Source organism: Tachypleus tridentatus, chromosome 2 (assembly GCF_004210375.1).
Source record: "Tachypleus tridentatus isolate NWPU-2018 chromosome 2, ASM421037v1, whole genome shotgun sequence".
Classification (NCBI taxonomy): domain Eukaryota; kingdom Metazoa; phylum Arthropoda; class Merostomata; order Xiphosura; family Limulidae; genus Tachypleus; species Tachypleus tridentatus.
The window spans coordinates 99,908,306-99,931,517 of record NC_134826.1 but is presented as its reverse complement, the minus strand read 5'-3'; the positions used below and the strand labels follow the sequence as shown (position 1 = coordinate 99,931,517).

Sequence of the window (23,212 nt, the reverse complement as noted above, 5' to 3'; positions counted from 1 at the left end):
CATTGTAATTCTTTATAAGATTATGACACACTGAATTAGAGCCATGCCTATCACCCAGCTCCTTAGTATGCTCAATTGGTTTATATTTAAATTTTGGTTTTACTCCAGTATGTTGAAGAAATTAGTAGTACGAAGTTGCAAAGTGAATATGATTTTTATTGTTTTTTTATCAAACACTTGCTAACTGTATATATAAAAATATTTGGATAACAAACACTGTATAAAACTCATACAACAATCTAATAAAAGGCTCCACTAAGACGCTTTTGTTCTCGCAAAATGCTAACTTCAGCTGAACAGCCAGTGCATAATATCTTATTCGTAATGAAGGATGACTTCCTTTCTAATGTATACTTTGACTTAGAAAATAAAGTAGAATCTCTACAACAATTATCATCTGAAATGCAACTAATCTCATTCTACTGTGTTTCAACAGTGGGATTGTAAAATGTCTTTCAAGCAGATCATAATGATCATGTGATAAATGTTGAGAGGGATGTAAATACATTATCAAAGATATTTCAAGAACATTTATTGCCCAGAAAACTTCCAAAAACTTTTAAGTGCCTCAAATGGAGATAGAAATAACAAAAACATGACTCACATTAATGCCAAGAGTTTTCTTGAAAGGTTACAGAACATGTCTTAAAGAAATTGTGCATCAGTACTGTATATTAACCCTTTTGCAATGTGTCATGGATCAAAGGCCATGTCTTTGCACTTGTTGACTTGCATTCAAAATTTGATTAAACTACTATTTTATGAATATATGTCAATACTTATGGAATCAAATTGTAGATTATAATTCAAATATTAATATTGACATTATATACAAGTTAAGTTCTTAACTTAAAAGTAAATATTAAAAAACTCATATAAGTATAGATTTTAGTGAGTTGCATGGTATCTTGAATGCAGCAGTGGTTAAAATTAGATGTTTGTGATGTCAAAATACTGAGTTTATAGTTTTGTACAAATTAGGAACTCTAATTAATAATGTTATCAAGCTGGAATATAAAATAAGAATCTTGTATCTTTTTAGTTTGCTGATATAAGGTTTATGTACTGAATCAAACACAGTGGCCCCATTCACCTCTTTCCATTTTTTGAAAATTGTCTCTTATGTACACTTACTTCAATATATGACATGATTAACCAATCAACAGCTTAGAATATACCCCAAGTGGTCTTCTAAGCCATATTAATCCTTGAAAAGACTCATTTTCTTTTAAACTAAGATGTCAAGAAGGTAGGTCATGTCTTTAGTATGCTCAAAGTTTCATATTTTTTACATATAAATACATCTTAATTACTAAGCTTAATAAATTATAGTGGAATTCTATTCTATCAGTGTCGTTATTTATGATTTTTTTGGTTATTCAGCTGTATATGTAAAGCTTGAAAAATATGTCCAGGAGCAACCGAGTACAAAGGTCGTAGCAAGAAGAGATAATTTTTTGCTTTACATCTTGATTTATTGTTCTACATTTTAAGAGAAGTAAGTTTAATAATTTATTTCTAAGTAGTAATAGTCTATACACATATATATAATGTATAGAAATCGAAATATCACTATATAACTAAAACTAGTCCACTAAAACATAGTCGAGGGAAGACTGAAGGTCAGTTTTTAATGTATTGGATACATAATATGAGTGCAAGTTATGTTAGCTGAGCATGACTGGAAGGTCAATGTAATGAATATATATATATACACACACACACACACACACGCATACACATATATAAATATATAGCGTTATGAGACTTAAGCTACTTAGACTAAACATTTGTATTTTCATGTTATAATATGTAGTCATTCTAGCACCAAAAAAGGATAATTTATATTTATCTCCTAATTTTTTTGTAGTGGTAACAAGGTTGGCAAAGTGGAAGACCCCACATATATAGGGTATAGAAAATAACACAAACTCTAAAGTCTTACTAAAAATAGATGTTTGAAATATATTTTGAGGGTTTTAGAGATTACATGAATAATATTTGAGGTTTCTGGGATGAAGAATAGTTTGTGTTTTTTTTAAATTATAATGTGAAATTACTTTGTACTCAGGCTAGTAATAAAAAAGACTTTTTAGAAACAAATCTTTAGTAAAAGTATTTCATTAAAAAATCTGATTTTTTGTATACAAAATACTTTTAATCTTTAATAAATATCTTCAAATATTTTGTAACAATAAACATGCTATATAAAAAGTTATAGTGCAAATACTTAACATGTGTATATGTGTAGACAAACTTGTATATTATACTGAGCCTGTTGTGAAAGGATTAAAACAGGAAGACAACTACACCATCATTAATGAAGTATTGCCAACTTATTCCAAAGCAATGAGTAGAACTTTTCAACAGTACTTGAATGGTTTATAAAGTACTTTAATATGCAACTGCCACAATACTTGGTATTATCTATGGCTGCTACTGATGAGTTTTAGTATATACCATTGTTGTGTTTACAGTTTAAACAACAACAAGTCACGAATCACAAAAACATAATTTTAATATATTTTTGTATAAGATTTATGTGTGGGTCCTAAGTACTTCTTAAAGATTTTGGAGGTCAAGTGCTGTAAATATTCATGTGTCTCTAGAAATCTACTTTGATTTATTGATTTTGAAGAAAAGACAAAAAATTCAGTTGAAAAATGTATTTATCATGATACACACATTATATGATTAATGCATCAATATTTTTAGTGCCACAATTTGAAGCATGTATTCCAAGAAAGTCTTGGTGATTCTGGTTAAACTACACTGTGATAAGCTGAATTTTTCCATTTTCTCTCCACTGCATAATCTGCACTTTTTCTCATTGTTTTATCACTTGGACTAATTTTACATTTTACTGGCAAATATTCAACATCTTTAGCTTTTGGCAATAGTACTTGCAACTGAAGGTGATGAAAGTTCCTTTATGACCACCAGACAAAAATTGTACAGTGTCACTTTGTACCCAGAATATTGATTGTATAAAATAAAAGGAATATAGCAGACACACTTGTAATATATGAATATAAATTGATTTCTACAACTTTGTACGTTTTCTTGAACAAAAGTAATATGAAACTGTGTGATCTTGCCTGTTGATCCCACTCATGGAAATGAATTGCAACATTAATTCTTAATGTTTGTAGCCACACAGTGTGCTACCATCGATGTGCATTTCAAACAATAGTAAGGAATATCAACTGTTTGGAGAAGCACAAAAATGAATGCTAAAAGTGCCCTGGTATCCTCAATAGTGAATATTTTAAGAAAACCACATTTCTGCATTAAGTTAGGTATACATAACACATTAGTAAAATTCACCATGTCTTTGACTGCTCACGTTCACTGTCCTTTAACAAAGATTGTTAATTCTGAAATGTAGACACTCCCAGTTCATTGCTCGTAACCTGCATGACCTAGTGGTATCCTTCTTAGGTAGTTATTTTCTGCTTCCTGTAGTGATTCTGGACTCATCCATTTGCCTTTGAAAGGAGCAAGTCTTATCACTTCCTTGTATTTATTTTCTTACTTTTACCACTTCCAATGGGATCCCACTCTATGGCAGGTGTTTTCTGGCCAAGTATGCTTTGCTGCAAAGCTTTACTTTTTATTGATTACAGTGTAATGCTTATCATAGAAATGAAGTGAGTAAATGTTCCGTGTTCTTCTCATTATTCTAGACACAGGTTGTTTCTTCCCTTCATCTATGTTTAAGTGATTTATGACTTCCACTCATAATGCTGATTACTGATATTGCTCTGTTCTTATGGTTGAGTTGAGGCAATACCATGATCATATAATGCCAGATTCGGTTTGTTATACTTCATGTACCTATGGTGTTTGTGGTAGATTGTCTGGTTTTGGCCAAAAACTAAATTTTTTCTTTGTAATTCTCTTGGCTTGATGCATGACACTAATTCATTATGCTCTAGCCACTATGTTTTTTTTACAATACATTTGTTTTTATCTTTGTTGATCCTCAACCTCCTAATGACAAGGAGGAATAATGGAACTTTGTCTCTTCATTTGAGGTTGTATACATACTCATTTAATTTGGCTAACACTTCACTATGTATTTCACCTCTCAAAATTGCTTTTGTGCATATCCTTTTTTTTTTTCTGCTTGTATCAGGTTCATTTTCTACCTTCAAGAGTAAAGAGCATACCTGTTTCAAGAATAGTGTGGTATGCTGCAAGTGTGTTTCATTTACATCTCTGTGCACGCCTGTTCATTCTGGGCAATTTCTTTCCACTTGGTTTCAATGTTATAAGCCTAAAAACCTTCACCTTTGCAATGTGAGATTGCAGCTTTGTGTGAGAAGATGTAATATTGGATTAGAAATTAACATTTTTATTCCAATGAATATGTATTTCTGATAGGTACTTACCTATTCTCATACACTTCTCATCCTTCCTTCCCTGCTAGTGTTCTTTCTTTAGAGCCTACCAATTCTCAAAAGCAAGAAATGAGCAAGAACTCCAAGGGAAGCCATCTCCACCAATACAGGTTGCATAGTATTATTGATGATGAGTAGTCATATGATATGTACATGTTCAAAATGGCACCAAATTGATGGAGTATATAGACTGGTGCACTGAGTGTGAAAAGTTTTTAGCAGTGATTAGAGGACAGATAGAAGCATGAGATAGCTTTGTGTGAAAGGAGGTAGGTACTTATCAGAAACACATTTGCAGTGTAAGAAGAATGTTAGCCTTCAAACATTGTATGTAAATACAGTAACTTGTTAGTTATTGAAAAGAAACAATTTATTAAATATAAATTGGTCAGGACCAAGAATAGTGTTATCTGATGTTTTGAAAAGTTGTAGATTACAGATATATACTTGTCTGTTATACCCTGTGTGTGTTTGTAATTTATAAGTGAAACTGGTGACTACTGCAATCTGTAAAATAAAGTAACAAAACGAATATTAATATGAAAGTCAGTTATGTTTGAACTGACTGCATGGATAAAGTAGAACATTCTGTTGACCATTACAACAATATTGTGAAAATTTTGTGATGTGAAAAACTGTTAAACTTAACACAAATTATTTAACTTTTTTAAAACCAAAACTATGTACTTTAACTAAATGTTTACAATGTTTCATGCAGCTTGGTTAAATATTTCCTTCCTGACACCTTATTGGTTTAAAAAAGATGCAGTCAGGAGCTTATGTTAAATATTTGGTTTTGGAGAAAACCATATATGTGAGTTTTCTAGATCATTTTCTACTAATGAGGTTACAATTTTTTTAATCAAGGTTTAAGAGCATCTTTAAAATATCATAATTTTTTAATTTCAGATTTAAATCCAATGCCCACAGAAGACATCTGTACCCACTTTAATGAGTTAAGAAGTGATATGGTTCTTCTTTATGAACTGAAGTTGGCACTTGCAACCTGTGAGTTTGAATTGCAAACATTACATCATCAATATGAAGCTTTGGCTCCAGGAAAGGTTAGTGAATCATTCCCATACACTAAAGGTACCATCTACTACAGAAGGTTGAGCACATCATATTAACTCTCTCACCTCAGCTATCCTTTACTGCACAGGGCACAAAGGCTTAGTATCCTACATTCAAAATTTTATTAAACTACTTTTAGTTTACATAAAACCAAACAGTATAGCATAAAATCTTAGCTAGTAATCCATATTTTAATAGTATATAAGTTTTAAGTTCTTAATTCTACAAGGCAATATTAAAAAATCTCGAATTTGCCTAGTGTGAAACGTGCCACATTTTATCCAGGCATCTTGTCTTCTCTGTTTTATCCACCACCCCTTGAAAAATTATGAAATTAAACATAAATTACTCACTATAAAAGCATCACTGTTCATACAAACCATAATTTTTATAGCCTCTAATATTGTTTGATTATAGAGCTATAAAATAGAAAATCAGATCCCACCTGTCACATTCTCTCTTTCAGGATTTGTTAAGTTCTCTCTTATGTTTAATTATATATTACCTATAATCAATATAAGTCAAGGTATTCATCTTTCAAATGATATACTGTATTATGTTGTGCTCTGAATAGGTAAGTGTCAATTTTACTTGTAATATAACTTTGATTCTCATAGGAATCACATCAGCTAGCTTGGATGAATTTGTAATGATGCATGTTGCAGATTTAGAAAGCCCAAAAAGTTCTCATTCTAAGAGAAAATTGTTTGCATTTTATAAGTTATTAGTCTGTGCTCTTTGGTGCATTACTTAATGAGATAAAAAGTATTTATTTCATTACTATCATCAGTATAAAAAAAAATAGCCTTAAGTTTTACCAACAATCAACAGCAAGAAAAAAGTTTGAGTAAGTACTTTTATTTCTTTTTTTTCATGTTTATTCTTTCTTTATTATTATAAAAGTAACTAAAATGTAAAAATAGGGATCTTTTTAGTTAAGTTTAGATTAAGTAAAATAAATAATAATAATATAATAATATTTTATGAGGCACACACACAACCAGCTTGTACTAGTTTGAGAGTAATGTAATTCAATAGCATAATGTGAGCTGAACATTGCTTGAGTGAATTACAACTTAAATAGTGTATATAGTAGTTGAAGATGGTTCAAAGGTAATAAAACAATAAAATTTAATTATACCGTTATGTATACTGTTACTAACTTAACACTATTCAGGATAAATTAGTGTATTTTCATGTTACAATTTGAAGTTATTCTAAAAAGGAAAAGAGAAATTAAGATTAATTTCAATTTTTTTGGTGGTTACCAGATCAGTCATTAAATAATCCAATTTTGAGATAGGGTAAAGAAAACAACAGATAAAAATAAAGTTTTACCAATAAAAAACATTTGAAATGTACTTAGGAAATTTTGAGATATTTTCAAATGAGGAAAATTGTATTTAGCAAGAAAATTGGTTTGCACATAAACTATTCGGATCAAGTTCTCAATATGCTCATGCACAAATCTTTTAGTTTATTAAAAATACTTTTCTGAAAACTGAAAGATTGCCAAATTTTGTAAATATATAATGTGTCACATAACTTAAGCAGCAGGTGAATGAAATGAGTATTAATGCTATTCCATTTAAAGACATACTGATCAGATGTAGCATTGATGAATTTTTGTACAATTAGACTGTTGAAACAGATGCTGGGAAACAGTTGCCCTCATAAAATAGATAGCTTATAAAAATCATATAGAGAATGAAGATCGGCTTTGGAAATGACAGGACAGCCTTTTGTAACTGAAGTTGGCAGTTGTCAAGGTGCAGTCATCAGATAGATGATGACCAAGTATACTGACATAGACTGTAACAATGTGTTGAATTTTAGTGTTTTGCACAGAATTTAGGCATATCATTTATCAGTATCTAGAGTGCAATAGTTATTAATCTTGGTATGTTATTATCACATTTTACATTTAGAAAATTAACAGGGACTGTGTTTGATATTTTCAGTTTCTATTGAAATAAAAACTGGTATAGAGATATGAAAACTTAAATTTTCTTTTATGATGTGTTGCATCAACTGAACTAAAAATGATTGCTTTAAGTAGTAAAATCAAGAGTTTTTTATTCTTGGTAGTATTTATTTGTGATGCTTACAGGAATACCTCAGCAACATTGCTGAGTATTCTTTCTATTCATTGTAATAAAAAAGAAATTGGGATAGCTGTTTGAAAAGAATTATCAATTTTTGTAATGATTCATTTATAATGGTAGCAGTTAATGCATTGAACATCTTTTTATAATTTCAGAAAATACTGTTCTAAACTTAAGTGTTATTTACACTTAGTGTTTACACTTTCATTAGAATGTGTTGCAAATTATAATTAATATGGTATTTTACACCACATTAGTCAACTTACTTAAGCATATATAAACATTGAACAAACTATTTCTGAAAGTTTTCTTTTGTCAAAGTACGTGGGATTGTACGACTTAAAATGTTTTTTAAAAGAAATGCAGATCCACAGCTTCTTAATAATGATACATAAAATATTAATGTTTAAACTTCTTAGCATAATTTTATTTTTACAACAAATAATTAGATTTGATTAGCATTTGTGGATTTTGAATAATACTTCTGATGTAATTACAAAATAGTTCATTGATGTGAAAAATGTTATTTCCAAACATACTTACCTTCTTTTACACTACAGCTGTTGTTAAACTGTCAAGGTTTCTTCCTTTTGCCCATCTAAGCATTGTTGTGATTTCTCACTTGCTCTAGTCTTTCTACACCACACTTAAGTGCCCTTGGCAATATATGTCTCTTGGCACTGTATATCAGCAGCTCATTCTGATAATGTTATTGCTTTCTCTCAACAAAGCATCACTAGCAAGTTTCACAGTGCTACAATCGTTTGGAGATACTTTGAATGTTCTCCAAGATACCTAGTTGATTTTCGTTAAATTTAAAATAAAATTTTGATTGGCAAGTGTTATGAGTTTCCAGCACAGAGTCTGTTGGGTCTTTCCTATTTCTCCTCTGATATTTAGCAACACAAAACAATTGGGAAGTTTGGAGCCACTTTTAGTTAAGACTGTCAGTGATCTTGTTCATTGTGAGATGAAGACATATTTAGTTTGGTGATGTTCCAATTTTTCTCTCCATCCAAGGACACATGGTTCATGCAAGGTAATTTACTTTACAGTTATGTAAAAGGACAGTTATGCCTTATCCACCAAGATGGTCAGAACTATATGATTATTGTACCACCACCAGGTACAAGCACATTTCAACTCTCACATAATAGAATAAACTAATGTTCTCATTGATAGGGGACATTGATCTATTCAGGTGGGAATAACTTAAAATCAACATTTTGTTTTTCTAACACTAAACTTTGTTAAAAAATTCATAATCACCAACTTCACTGATGATGGGCTGGAAACATTGTGTACACTGGTTTGATTTTATGCTTCTACATTCATCCCTCTTGTCATTGTTGTCTCATTTTTCACCAGGTTTTACATGGGGTCATAGTTCTGCCATTATTCAAGGATCCTGGCCCCCAACATCAGCCCCTCATTACATTTGTACTCAGAAGAGATTTTATTCATATTTAAGGGTTTTACTGCACTTAATAAAATAGTGAAAAAACAGTCTATAGGTAAACGACCACATCTTGAAGATTCTGAGCAGCAGTTCTCATCATTTGTACCACATGTTGTACCTCATTTTCTTATATTGCATTCACTTTTGACAAACCTTTAGGGCAAATGACTCCCTTTTTCATTCAGAAGGGACTAGAAGGACTTGCTGGCTCTCCAAAGTCAGTAAAGAAGCTTCAATATAGTGACATATTGGTGGAAACATCCACATCTCAACATAATGAACTCTTGCATTCAAAGGCAATTGGGAATATACCTATTGAGGTTATACCTCATGCTACTTTGAATTCATCACAAGGATTTATTGTTGAGAGGGATTTGAAGAACATCCCAGATGTGGAGATTCTCGTTGGTTTCTCCACCCAAGGAATTTCTGCAGTGAGGCGTATATCCACTCACAAAGATGGAATTATGGTGCCAACCAGTGTCCTCATTGTCACGTTTATGTCACCACATCTGCCTGCCACCATCAAGGCAGGTTATTTTAAATGCAGAGTACGAACATACATTCCAGTATCAGTAGTTCGATCACTCAAGACGACTTGTCATGGTTCCTTGATGTGTGCTCGTTGCGGTGGCAAAGACCATGATGCCTATGAGTGTGAAATGGACCCTCATTGCATCAATTGCAATGGCTCTCACCCATTCTATTTTCGTTCTTGCCCTAAATAGTTGGAAGAAAAAGAGGTGCAACATTTAAAAATGATTCATAACATTACTTACTCTGAGGCTCGCAAGTTGCTGTCCACAAGTTGCTTCATTTCGGACATATGCTGCTGCACTCTGTTCCATTACTACAGTGGGAGAGCAGACAGATCTCTCTGTGCCTCCAAAAGAATCGTTTTCAAAACAAATGAAAAGTCCTTTGACCTCCATGGTTAAAAAGGTTAATGAATCAACTTCAACACCCACCTCTGTCCCTTCCATACATCCCAGCAAATCCCAATATCCTCTTCCTTTGATTTTGGGTACAGGCATTTCCTTGGATGCATCTTCTTCTCCCACCCTACAATGCAAAATGATCATTCTTTCACGTCCTCAGTTCCTGGAATCCTCTTCCAACAGCAAAAACCTGCCCAATCGACCTAGGGCAGGATCCATGGAGGTCGATCAACTCCCTTAAATAAAGATAGTAAATAAAAAAGACATGGTCATAAACAGAAGGGTTCTCCACCCAATTCGCCTACACATAAATAAAAATGGCCACCTCAATACAATGGAACTATCGAGGTGTACGTTCTAATATGGATGACATCAAAACACTGATTGCTTTTTACCATCCTGCATGTCTCTCCTTACAGGAAACATTTCTGAAACCTTCCAACACAGTTTAGGTGGTTTTCTTTGTACAGAAATGACAGGCTGTGTGATGGATGAGTGCATGGAGGGGTGGCATTGTTGGTAGATCAGCATGTGCCCACCCTGTCTTTGCCACTTGACACACCCTTGGAGGCCGTAGCCATCCATGTTTCCTTGGGTAGTATCATTACTATTTGTTCTCTCTATCTGTTGCCTGAAGAGACCTATGATCAATCAGACCTTGATGCTCTCATTGAACAGTTGTCGTCTCCCTTTTTAATCCTGGGAGACTTTAATGGACATCATCCCCTCTGGGGAATTGCTGATGTTGATAGGAGAGGTTGCTCCATAGAGCATATGTTCTCTGATCACAACCTTTCTCTTTTCAATACTGGTTTTTCTACTTATTTTCATGCACCTAGTCAGTCCTTTTCTGCTGTTGATCTCTCAACAGGTTGCTCCCCTTCATTATTCTCCCACTTTTCATGGAGGGTTGACAATAATCCACAAGGCAGTGATCATTTTCCTATAAATTTGAGAGAGATTGGCTGTGGTCAATGCCACACGACCTGTGTGCCCTGGTGGAAGCTGGATCAAGCAAACTGGCCTTCTTTCACTGCTTTCGCAGAACTTGATCCTGCCATTGTCTGTCAGCCATCAATAGTCGACTATGTGGCAGCAGTAACTGACTGTATTATATAGCCAGCTGCTCAGTGTATTCCTAAAGCCTTGACTTGTTTTTCACGATATCATTGTCCTTGGTGGAATTCTGCTTGCCACATGGTACGGAAGACCCAAACACGGGCCTGGGATACTTTTTCTAGGTATCCCACACTCTTACACCGCATCGCTTTCCAGCAAGCCCATGCACATGCTCGATGGGTAAGATGTCAGAGCCAGAAAGAATCTTGGATTAAGTTCACAACTGGCATATCTTCTACCACCAGTTCCAAAATCATATGGGACAAGATTTGGAAGCTCAGTGGGCAAAATAATTTTGTCCCCTCTCGATCTTGCTCTCTGATGGCCAGGAAGTAGCTGATACTCTAGGTGAAAACTTTTGTCAGGTATCTAGCATTTCTGTTTCTTCCTCTACCTTCTTAGCCATCAAGACTCAGGCAGAGCAAACACCCCTCTGTCCTTTCAAACTGATTGTCTCTATGACAGTAATCATCCCTTTACACTGGTGGAACTTAAACTAGCCCTTTATCGGTCTGGCAGTACATCGGTTGGACCTGATGATGTACACTGTGAAATGCTGTGCCATCTATCTCCTGCTTCTCTTACTATTCTTCTGCTTGTTTTTAACTTAATCTGGCAGGAGAATGTTTTTCCTGATGCCTGGTGCCAGGTTATTGTCCATAATTTTTTTAAGACTGGGAAGGATCCCAAGATTCCTTCAAACTACCATCAAATTACTTTGACAAGCTGTCTCTGTAAGACCTTAAAGAGGATGGTTAATGCTCGTCTCATTTGGTTCCTCGAATCAAACATCCTTCTCTCACCCACCCAGTGCAGGTTCTGACTTTGGACCACCTGATTTGACTTGAAACGTCCATCAGAGAAGCATTTCTCAAATGACAACATCTTGTATCAGTATTCTTTAACATTGAGAAGGCTTATGATATAACTTGGAGGTATGGCATTTTGGGAGACCTCCATATATAATGGACAGAAGATTCCAAGTTCGTGAGGGTTCAACACTTTCCCATTCTTTTCTACAGGAACTTGGAGTCCCTCAAGGCTGTGTTTTGAGTGTCACACTTTTCAGTATAAAGATTAATGCCATCACTGAACAATTCCCTGTTACTTTTGCAAACGGGCTCCTGTTGGTCGTAGAAAATGAGGTATATTGAGCAGCAGCTACAGACTGCCCTCAATCGTTTAATGAAGTGGACCACGGCAAACGGCTGTAACTTCTCTCTCACTAAATTCGTTTGCATGCACTTTTGCTGCCAACAGTGTATTTACCCTGATCCTGAACTTTGTATTGGTGAAGTTGTGCTGCCTGTGGTTCCTGAAACAAAGTTCTTGGGGCTTATCTTTGACTGTAAGTTGACCCTTATACCACACATCAAGCAGCTACAGGTCAAATGTACAAGAACACTGAACATCCTTTGTGTCTTCTCTTCCACCACCTGGGGAGCAGATCGATGTTCTGTGATAAATATTTGTTCAAAACTTGACTATGGATCACTGGTTTATGGCTCTACCAGGACTTTGGCCTTAAAGATGCTGCACCCCATTCATCATCAAAGGACTTTGGCTCTGCACTGGAGCTTTCCACACTTCACCAGTTCAGAGTTTATACATAGAGTCTCGTGAACCTTCTTTGCACCTCCACCATTTGCAAATGTCTTTATTATATGCTTTGAAACTTCGTTCCTTACCAAAGCATCCCACCTGAGATTATGTTTTCCTTCCTTGGTGGGATATACTTTTTCAGAATAGATGATCTGCCATTGCTCCTTTTGGCCTTCGTATTCAGGCGCAGTTGGATGAATTGGGATAACATTGCTGTATCCACTGATCAGCCCATCCCACCATGGCTTCTTACAGTCCTCCAATGTGACCTACCTTTAAGTCATCTGAGAAAAGTAGACACTCCTGATTGGAAATACTGTCTGCTATTTGCTGAACATCTTTTGAACCATCCTTCCACTCCTATTTATACAGATGGTTCAAAATCAGGTGACTGTATGGGCTCAGCCATGGTTTGTTGTGGTTCAATGGTTGTGTGCAGAATCTTCTCTACAGCTTCTGTGATCACTGCTGAACTTTATGCCATTTCTCTTGCCCTGGATCACATAGAAGCTAAGTAGTATTCAAACTGCACTATTTATACTGACTCACTTAGTTCTCTACTGGCCCTGGAATCGCTTCACGTTAGTTCCCACCCTGTTCTCAGTAATATTCAAAACCGACTGGCCCAATTATCTTTAACATCTACTTCTACCCAGTTTTTCTGGATACTGGGCCATGTTGGCATTTGTGAGGATGAGCTTGCCAACGCCAGAGCAAAATCTATCTGCTCTGGCACTATCACTGCTGTGCCTGTTCCATATATGGACTATGGTTTTGTATTCAAGGCTCAGTCCCATGCCAGGTGGCAGTCGACTTGAAATGAGCAACATGAGAACAAGCTCTTCCAAATAAAACCCAATATTGGACTTTGGCCGTCTTGCTTCCATAAGGATTGGAAAGAGGAAGTTGTTCTAACTAGACTACACATTGGTCACAGTTTTTTAACTCATCGTTTTCTTTTATCTGGAACTGATCCACATTTTACTTTCTGGCTGCCGTTATGACTCTCAACGTCGGCGTCATTTTCACCATATTCTGTCCCAAGGTTTGTTCATAACGTTAGACAGTGTTATTGGTGATGGTGACACTGTTCACCATGGAAATGTTTTTAGTTTTTTAAAGGCCATCAATCTTTTTAATGCTATTTAAGTTTTTATAATTTATACAGTAGACCTTTTTAATGAGATTCTCTTTTAAGAATCAAAGTCCACCCAGTTCAATTTGAAATTAGAAAATGGACGTATAGTCAAATATTTTGAAATCAGGACTGGAAAGGCCAACTTCAGGTGACTAACACTGCTGTTTGAATTACCTGTTAGTCATCCTGGTGAGTTATTATTAAAACCTTGCTACAAGTCTTTTAAAATTTTTATTACTTTTTGAAAATGGCCATAGCATCAAATAACTCGGAACCACGACTGGAAAAGCCAGCTTCAGATGACTGATAGTGGTTTTTGTACTTACCTGTTAGTCTTCTTGGCAAGTTCAAATAATTACAGTTATGCTACAGAAAGTCCTTTATCACTTTTATTACTATAGTTTTTCTCTTAATGCTGTAGACTAGATGTAAACATTAGTTTTATGTTTTTTTTTACTTTTTTTTTATTTTATCTTAATTTCCTTTTATAAATTTTCTAATTTTACTTTAATGTTAACTTTTTAGTGGATGTTTGGCACAGATAACCCAGCTGCTTCGTGCTAAAAAAACATCAAATCAACCAACCAAGAATTTCTGTTCATGTGGTAACCTTAACCATAGATCTTTGGGCATTACAGGTCCTCGAGTCAGGATTGGTCATTTATTTCACACTTTTATAACTATTGTACATCCTATCTATAAGGTTTCTGTCTCTTGCAGATTCTTGGGATTTGGAACTTAGTTCTAGGACTGTCAGAGTTTGTTTGATCTGGGTATTGTGAGAGATTTGTGCTAGTTCTTTCACAATTTTATTACAGTCAGTTGTTGGGCCCAAGAATGCAGGAGATTGGTGTCCAATCATCAGTCTTTCTTGTCTTTATCAATGCCTGTATTCTCCAAGGTTCACAAGTTACTCATTCCTCAATCTGAGTTCGCATTTTATACTAGGATTGTGGATGTCCCTGTTTGTTGTAGTCATCTACTATCTGCACATTACCATTATGGTTTTGTGCACAGAGGCTGGGAATGACAGTTCAGGGATTTTACTTTTGGACTAGCATTGGCATTACATGCATTCTGCTGAACCATATGAATTTTTTCTCATCTCCTAACACTGTGCATATTTTAGTCAACAGACAATTGGTTGCTTCTTTCTACTTTCAGAAACAGGTTTCATTCTCAAAACTGAGATATCTGTTCTTGTTCTAATTGGAACAGGAAGCTTGATTCTTCCTTACCTCTCCTTCTGTCACTGCATGGATGTGTTTGTTTTTCTTTCTTTCTTTAGCATGCAGACATTGCTTGAACACAAGATTCTGTTGGATTAGCTATCTTTTTTAACACTAATGATTGGTGGATTGGTCACTCATTGGTCTCTAGGACCTTATTTTCAGATTTTGGCAACTGATGCATTCTATCAAGATGGGATGAGATTACAACTCCAAGCCTTTCTTCTAATTCATATGTTACTCAAGATACTAACTGTGATCTGTCTCAACCATTTGTTGAGTCCAGTTGATAGCACCAGATTGGCAGCTACACCCTGGTTTCTACTTTTGCAGTACCTTCAAAAGTGTCCACCTCTTACACTTATTCTTTGCATCATCTCTGTAGAGGCAGCAATAATCTGAACATGGTACACTCAGCTATTCAGAAGATCAAATTTCAGACATTGGTGTTATAATCCTTTGCACAGCATGAGGGATAAATGTTTAAGATTGCCATGTATCTGTCTAAGTCTTTGTTTAGTCCCATGATGGACATTTATCAACAGAAATGACATGCCTTTGAGGAATGGTGCATTAAGAGAAATTTGAACATACTTTTATCAGAAATGCCAATCATAACTTGCTTTTTGACCTGGGTTTTTGCATCTTCCATAATTGCCCTGTATAAGACAGCCTTATTGGCTGCTCTTAGTGCATTTAACTACCAAAAACATCAACATATCTACAGTGTAAGGGTGGGTGGTTATTTATAACTACATGCACCAGTGAAGAACTTTATCTTTTTGTTTAGTGTGTTCATTTTTCTCACCAGATCATTAAATTCTTGACATGAATGTTCATGTAACCTGTGATGGCAATCTTGTTACATCAGTACATTAAGTAGCTTTGTGTGTCTGTTGGTTTTTTACATTTTCACTCCAATCATCTTCAGTACCTTACAAGAAACATTCCCAAGTCACAAGATTGCATAGGCTTTGCTGTAAGGACCAAGTTTATAATAGCAAATCTATCAACATCCTCCACTTTTCTAAACAAATGTGGATACCATATTTCTGTTCTACATCACATTAACGTTAATCTACTTACTAACAATAAATATCCAAATTTAGCTTTCCAGAAATTGCCTAGAATTAATCACATCAATAATTATAAATGCCAACACTGTAAACATTTCAAAACTTACAACTACACATGTCCAACCTCATATCAACAAAGGTTCATCTACTTCCACTGATCATCAACACATTCTCTTTGCACTTATATTTCACCCATTTAACACATATAGTTTGACAACTTCTATATCATGACATAAGACAATACAATCAGTCACGTTTCTTAACAAGCTTGTAATTTCTTATAAATGAGACTTTAACATTAAAGATTTACTCGTCTGTAGTCAATTTCCGAATAACATAAAACTATCATCCACTACTCAAGTTGGTACTTACAGTTATCAAAGAAGCAGATGCAACACTTACATGGATCACAGAACATTTATTATTAGCCCTAAATCAACATATGTGAATAGCCATTTTGCCTGTACATGTAAATGTTTGTTCATTGTATTGTAACAACTGTGACCAACTACATAGTAGAGACTAGCTAAATGCTCATTAAATGTACAAGAGAACACTTAAGTAGCATATCTTGATTAAAAATCAAAAGAAACGTGTAGATTGGCACTTCAGCAAAGCTGATCATTGTCTTGAGCACTTTACAGTACTTGCCTTACATCATATCCCCTTCAACAGCAATAAAATAACCACAGTAAAAAAATATATAATTTTAAATTGTGTTCTGTAAGTCCTTTGGATATTAATGAATGGTTCAGCTTTTTATAATTTTTTTTAAATACCCTTTTTTATTATTTTATGTTTTAATATATTTCTTTGTTATGTAAAGCTGTTCTGTATTTCTAGTAATTTTTTAATACTGTTTTGTACTCACAAGATTTATTTTATTGTTTAATTCTTGTAGCTTTATCTTGTATTACATTCTGTTTTCGTGTATTGTTTCATTTTTGAAAATGTTCCTGTAATTATCATTAACCAACAGGCTTGAAAAAAGGGCATTTGCTCCAAATGTTGCCAAGTAAATAAATTACCACTGTAGTTTCAAAGGTGATTTTTCTCTAAGTCTGATTTCTTTATATATTTATTGTGGTCCAGTTATCCTCGTCAACACCCATAATTTATGCAGATCCTTTCTCTATTGATAATGCCCTCACAGTCCCCTCCATTTTCTTAGTGTGGGATTGTAGCTGTAGTGTAGGAGAAGGTAAGTATATTTTGGAAGTTAACATTTTTTTAAATTGAAAATGTATTTCCAATAAAACTTATTTCCTCTCATATTCTCTCACCCTTCCTTCCCACTTATAGTTGGTGTTAGAGACAGTGGGTTGAGTAAGTCTTGCAAAAGTGATAACATTGTCTGAATGAGGTTCTTATATATAGTATCAGGATTGAGGGTGCACTTATGTAGGCAGAGTGTGTCACAAGAGAAATATCACCAAAGGCAATTAAGTTGGGTATAAAAGACAGGAATAAGGGAGAAATCAGTCCAATACTTAGTTGGGTAGAGAAAGAAGTCCTGACAGTTAAGTAATAGCTGTATTATTGGAAATAGTTTTGATTTAAGTAAATGTTAAATTTCAGTTATGTGTATATAATTATATTTTTCAAAGTAATTAAGTTTTTTTCGTGAATTTCATCACCATATTAAATTTGTTTTTCTGAAACTAGATACATACTGTAAACCTGAAGAATGCAGAATCAAAACTACACTTAAGTGATTTCTTACGAGACATGTAAAACATATTAAAATATTTCTTGATAAATCTTTTTATTACTCTTTTTATTTATTTTAATTATATTTCTATTTATTTCAGAGTCAATATTCCTTGTTATTTCAAAGTAAATATTGAAAACATCAAAGGTGCAATAATAAATGAAAGTGAAGAACAAGATGACTATTTTATGTCTAGTACAATTAATCATCATCAACAAAATGTGTACCAAAGCCTTGTATACAGTTAAAAGTACATAAAGCAGAAAGAAATGTGTTCAGTGAAATTTTTTACAGCCACAAAATACATTATTCAGTACAATAAATATAAAGTGAATGGTTTTACTCCAACTTTAGTCTGAGAAAAACTAGAATAGTTAAAAGCTTGCAAAAAAGGACTTAAGGCTCACTATTGTCTGTCAGTTGAATGTACATTTCACCTTAGAAATTAAGTTACAAATGCTAATGACTGTAACCTATCCAGTGTAATAGTTTCTTAGTTGCATTGTAGAACTGAGATTATGCATGCTAAAATAATGTTATGATATGTGTAGTCATGACATGGAAAGAGATATTATAAGAATACTTTAAAAATTAGTCATATAGTATAATTTTAGCAGTTAGTTTATATAAGAAGTTATTGTTTGAACTTTGATACATATCACTTTTTGGGAGGAATTTGTTCACATTAGTTTGTATCTGTAAAAGGCCATTTTCTCTGTAAGTCAGGCTGAGTTATTGGCCAACATTGCATATGAACTTTATATGTATGTCTAGATTATATATACACACACACACACAGGTGAAGCAAAATTGATTATACATTTTTAGGAATACGAAAAAAATTGATACATAATACATAAAATTAGCATTCACTGTTAACTACAAACATGAATTGGCATCTGTTTTTCATGCATCTTTCTTGCAATAATTATGGATATCTGTGTAAAAAACAAATAACAATTAAGAGAAAACAAAAAATAAAAAATAAAATATCAAAACTTCCTACAGTAGTACAACTGTATAGTGACTTTTGCCTCACCTTGTATATAAATATTAAGTAATTATGATAAAACAGTCATATTTTTGTTATTTTGTAGAAACATTGTTGTATACTTTACAGGCCTTGAATATTCCAAGTACAGTGACTGGTAGCAGTTTACCCCAGGCAGGAGATTGCAAAGCAGAATCTCCAAACAGGCAGAAAACTATTTCAGAAATTATTGATGTTGGTGGAACTCCTGGCACACCAAATGTAAGTACTCTTGAAATATTAAGTAACCAATATAAATACTGTAAGCATGCAATTAAGAAACATTTAATACCTCCTACAATGCTTACATAGTTTATACAGTAATATCATTATTTCCAACTTTAATGTTGTAAACCTATTCTCTGTAATCCTTTGTCATGGCAAAATACAACTTACTGCAGAAATTATTTTGAAAAACTTCAAAACGAGAACTAACATAAAACAGAAATATTGAATAAAACTGTTACAAGTAACCACATTTATTTGCCTTCAATATGAAAATTCAGATGTCCTTCAGTTACAGGCTTGCTATGGAAAATTCATTGTCAGATATTTTTTCCAATATTTTCTTTCATAACGTAAATAAGCATATATACCATAGTCACTTTCATATGAAGTCTAAATTTTAACTAAGATTTGTAAATGATGTTTTTTGTGGGTTTACGTTTTAAGATAAACAGATCACAGTAACAGGACGTACAATTCACAGTTGAAAATGAAAACTGCATGATAGGGTATAGATACAGTTTTCAGGTGGATTTTTTATTAATATAATCTAGTTATACAAAAAATAAACAGTATTCAAAAGTTGTATCTCTGGACCTTTACTTAAAGTGTATAGTGGATTTTCTCTACTCACAACTACTGCATGTTAATTCTTTAGAACATTAACATCACATGAACACCAAGGTTTCACCACTAAAATTCAAAGGAAAAGAAATATACCTGGTGCCTTAAATAATCTGTCAAATCATGTGGTCTAAATATGCACCTAGATAAATAAACATTATCAATTTTGAAATTAAAATACATTGTTAGATTCTTGAATGTTGATTTAAATACCATTAAAACTTGAAAATGATTGCACCTATGATTAAAACATTGTATCTGTTCTAAAAATAGATTTCCTTACTGTAAAAGCTGTAATTTCTTATGATACTTAATTCTTAAGTAAACTCAAAGTGAATCTTCTAAAAATATGGTTTGTCAAATGTAACTTCACTAGAAGTAGAATTATACCAACCACACACTTAAAATATTATATTAGAGCTGTGAGCACCTTTAAATATGTTGTACTACCTATAAATATGCTCAATTAATTATAAACCAGCCCAAAGTGTGCTAAAAGTGTAATTATATTAAATGTATATACGTGTAAGGTACATTTTTAATTTAAACATTTTAACCGTTATCCTAATTGTGATGAATAAGTATAAGAAGCAATAATTTATAAGACAGCACCAGTCAATTAGTGAAGATTTTAATGAGTTGTTGATAATTAACATTCATGTTTCTTACAATAAAAATTGCATGTATTCCATGACCTGTAGCTTAGATTCACACTAACTCTTTCCTTATTGCTTTCAGACATAAAGTATTCTTTTTTCACCAGTCACTGTGTCCTTTAGTTAGAACTGACAATTTATTGAAGCATCAGCATTTTAACATATATTTATCAGGGAATCAAGATAAAATAATTGAAGTTTAAATGAAACTGTAGAAATTTTGTATCACTGCTACATCTACATTGTTAAAGAGAGGTAACTGATGTTACTTGAAGAGAAAATGATTTTTTTTAATCAACCATAAACATTTAGAATATTTTTGTGAATTTGGAAAAAAATTGGTTATGCAATTAAAAGTTGTATTTTGTTTGTTTTTCTTTTAGTATCGGTTTCCTGGGCTTGTAAATAGGCAATGTATAATATTTTTAATTTTGAGTGCAATACATTCAGGTCTCTTCCTTATAATTTTCTGAATTAGTTACATTTTGGAACTAAAGAGTAAATTTGTGCTTTTTTTTTTTAAACAGAGAAAGAGAAGAGCAGCATTAGAACAGAGCAACATTTTAAAGAAAATTAAGAAATTATAAAATGTAGATATTCATAATATTTCTATGTATGTTGCATAATAGTTCAAAGTTTCAGAATAAATGCCCATACTTCATGAATGAAACCAAACTATTCATTATGTTGTGTAGTGATTATTGAAATCAAATGTGCAACATTTTTAACTTGACAAAAATGTCATTTTATTATAACTTACCATAAGTAAAAAGGAGGTCAGAACCACAACATGAGAGGTGGCAATGGTGACATTATTATGATAATGAATAAACAGAAAATGTTATTTTTATTACATCTAAGATGTTGCATAACCTTATTGATAATACATATACATTGGAATCTCTTAAGAACCAAAGTAACAAACTTTTCAAAATAATTTAAAATTGCTTTTCTGTCCACAAAAATTATGGCAATCTCAGAAATTGCAATCAGTTTGTTATTGACCTAAAGTTACCTTATTTTTCATGTAGTTTCTCAACATTTTACTTCTATAATATTGAAATATAACCTCTGTCTAAATGTTTTTAGTTAGTTTTATAATTCTGCATTATCTTAAGTTCTACTAAGCTTTAATTTACTGTTTTTTTTTTTTTTTTTAAGTTTTTGAAAGTGATCTTTCCATATGGTAGCACCTATATCTAATTCTCATTTATCAAGTGCCCCTGACTCAGATTTCTAGCTTTGGAGACTGTTAATAGTGGCCAAATTTCCCATTTCTGTCTTATCATAAACAATTTTCACCACTAACATTTTGTAGTTTTATTATGCTAGATGAGATAGCTGTATATTTTTAAAAGTGGATTACACTTTAAAAATATAAAAAAGCTACAAACCAGGAATTAAGACTGAACTTTCATCTAATATTACAACTAGATCCAAGAAATATTTTTTGCAGTTTGTAATTTACACTCATTGCCAAAGTATTATAAACCCCTTAGCTGTCATTTTGTATTTATACAAAGATAGAAAAAGAAAAGAATTATGTGACACACTAATCTAGGCTGTAATCAATGCATTAGGTGGCCTAATGCATTATTAGGCTAAGGTTTTTAATACTTGGGGAAGTGAGCAAGTGTTCACTAACAGGAACAAAAATGAATCTTTCACAGGTAACTGAAATATTGATATAAAAGCTTATTTTTATCAGGAAAATTTTGGATAAAAAAAGAATAGATTATTAAAACGTATATATATATATACACACACACACACTTTAAAAATTTAAGCAGAATTTGCTAGCATCCATTATGTAAGGCACCTCAGAATAATTTATTATTGAAAATTATAAAGTACTTATTTCATGAGTTTAATATACACTACTATTTAAATTTTTCAAAGTTCTTAAATTTTTCAGCTTTCACTGGTTTTCTTAAAACATACATCTAGGTCTACATCCTAAATATTTATATACATCACATTTGTTTTGATTTTTTTTAAGATAATCTGTATAATATAATTGTTTTGTTGTTTTTTTTTTTTTACAATATGATAAGTAAGTTAAAGGTCCAAAATGTTAATTTAAAAAAGTATTACAAAAAAAAATTACTTTTTTTTTCATCATATGAAAATCTTCTATTTGTATTTAAGTAGTAGTGAAATACTAGCATGTGATGGAAGTATTAAGTGCAATTATCATCATACAGTTTACATTTATTACACATACAAAATATTTTCTATTGTATTTAATACATAGAAGTTGATATGAGCTTGCTTAACTACTATGGAATTTAGTTCAAGTAAAGCTCATGGAGTAAAGCTCTTTAATCCTAGTAAAATGAAATTTCTAATGAATGCTGTGGTGTCAGTGAAATGTTTATAATCTTTTATTTTTACTTTTGTTACAGTAATCCTTGTATTAAATTCATATTAGTGTTTCATTACCACAATAAAACAATTCAGATAATGATTTTGTGTTTTATAAGTTAACTTTATAATACTACATCAGTATTTGCAAGATATCTGATGCTTAACCATAAAGCATTGCTGTATCAGAGAAATATACATTATTTAATAACTGTATACTCTTTTTACAAACAAAGGCTCTGTTGGTAACATTCTTTCAATTAATGGGATGAAAATTAACTATTTTTATTGAAGTTGAGATAAATAGTATGAGATTTATCCAAATTGTAACAGTCAAATCAGCTCATATTTTAATTTCATGGTATCTAGTCTAAGATAAAGTATGATAAATAATAACCTTCATTGGTATTATAGGTCTCAGTTGTTAAAGGTGTTTTCTTTGCCAAAATTAGAAGTACA

At 32.7% G+C, this 23,212-nt stretch overlaps 1 protein-coding gene across 2 annotated transcripts in view; it reads left to right on the top strand.

The window, feature by feature from the left end:
- The window catches only part of DMAP1 (DNA methyltransferase 1 associated protein 1), a 70,373-nt gene extending 49,309 nt beyond the window's left edge, over positions 1 to 21,064 (top strand). For both annotated transcript variants that reach the window (XM_076489779.1, XM_076489778.1), the window contains 3 exons: positions 5,313 to 5,467; positions 18,975 to 19,106; positions 20,917 to 21,064. In XM_076489779.1, coding sequence (XP_076345894.1) covers positions 5,313 to 5,467; positions 18,975 to 19,106; positions 20,917 to 20,976 — 347 coding nt within the window. In that variant the 3' untranslated portion in view covers positions 20,977 to 21,064. The remainder of the gene's footprint in view (positions 1 to 5,312; positions 5,468 to 18,974; positions 19,107 to 20,916) is intronic.
- Positions 21,065 to 23,212: the final 2,148 nt, after the last annotated feature.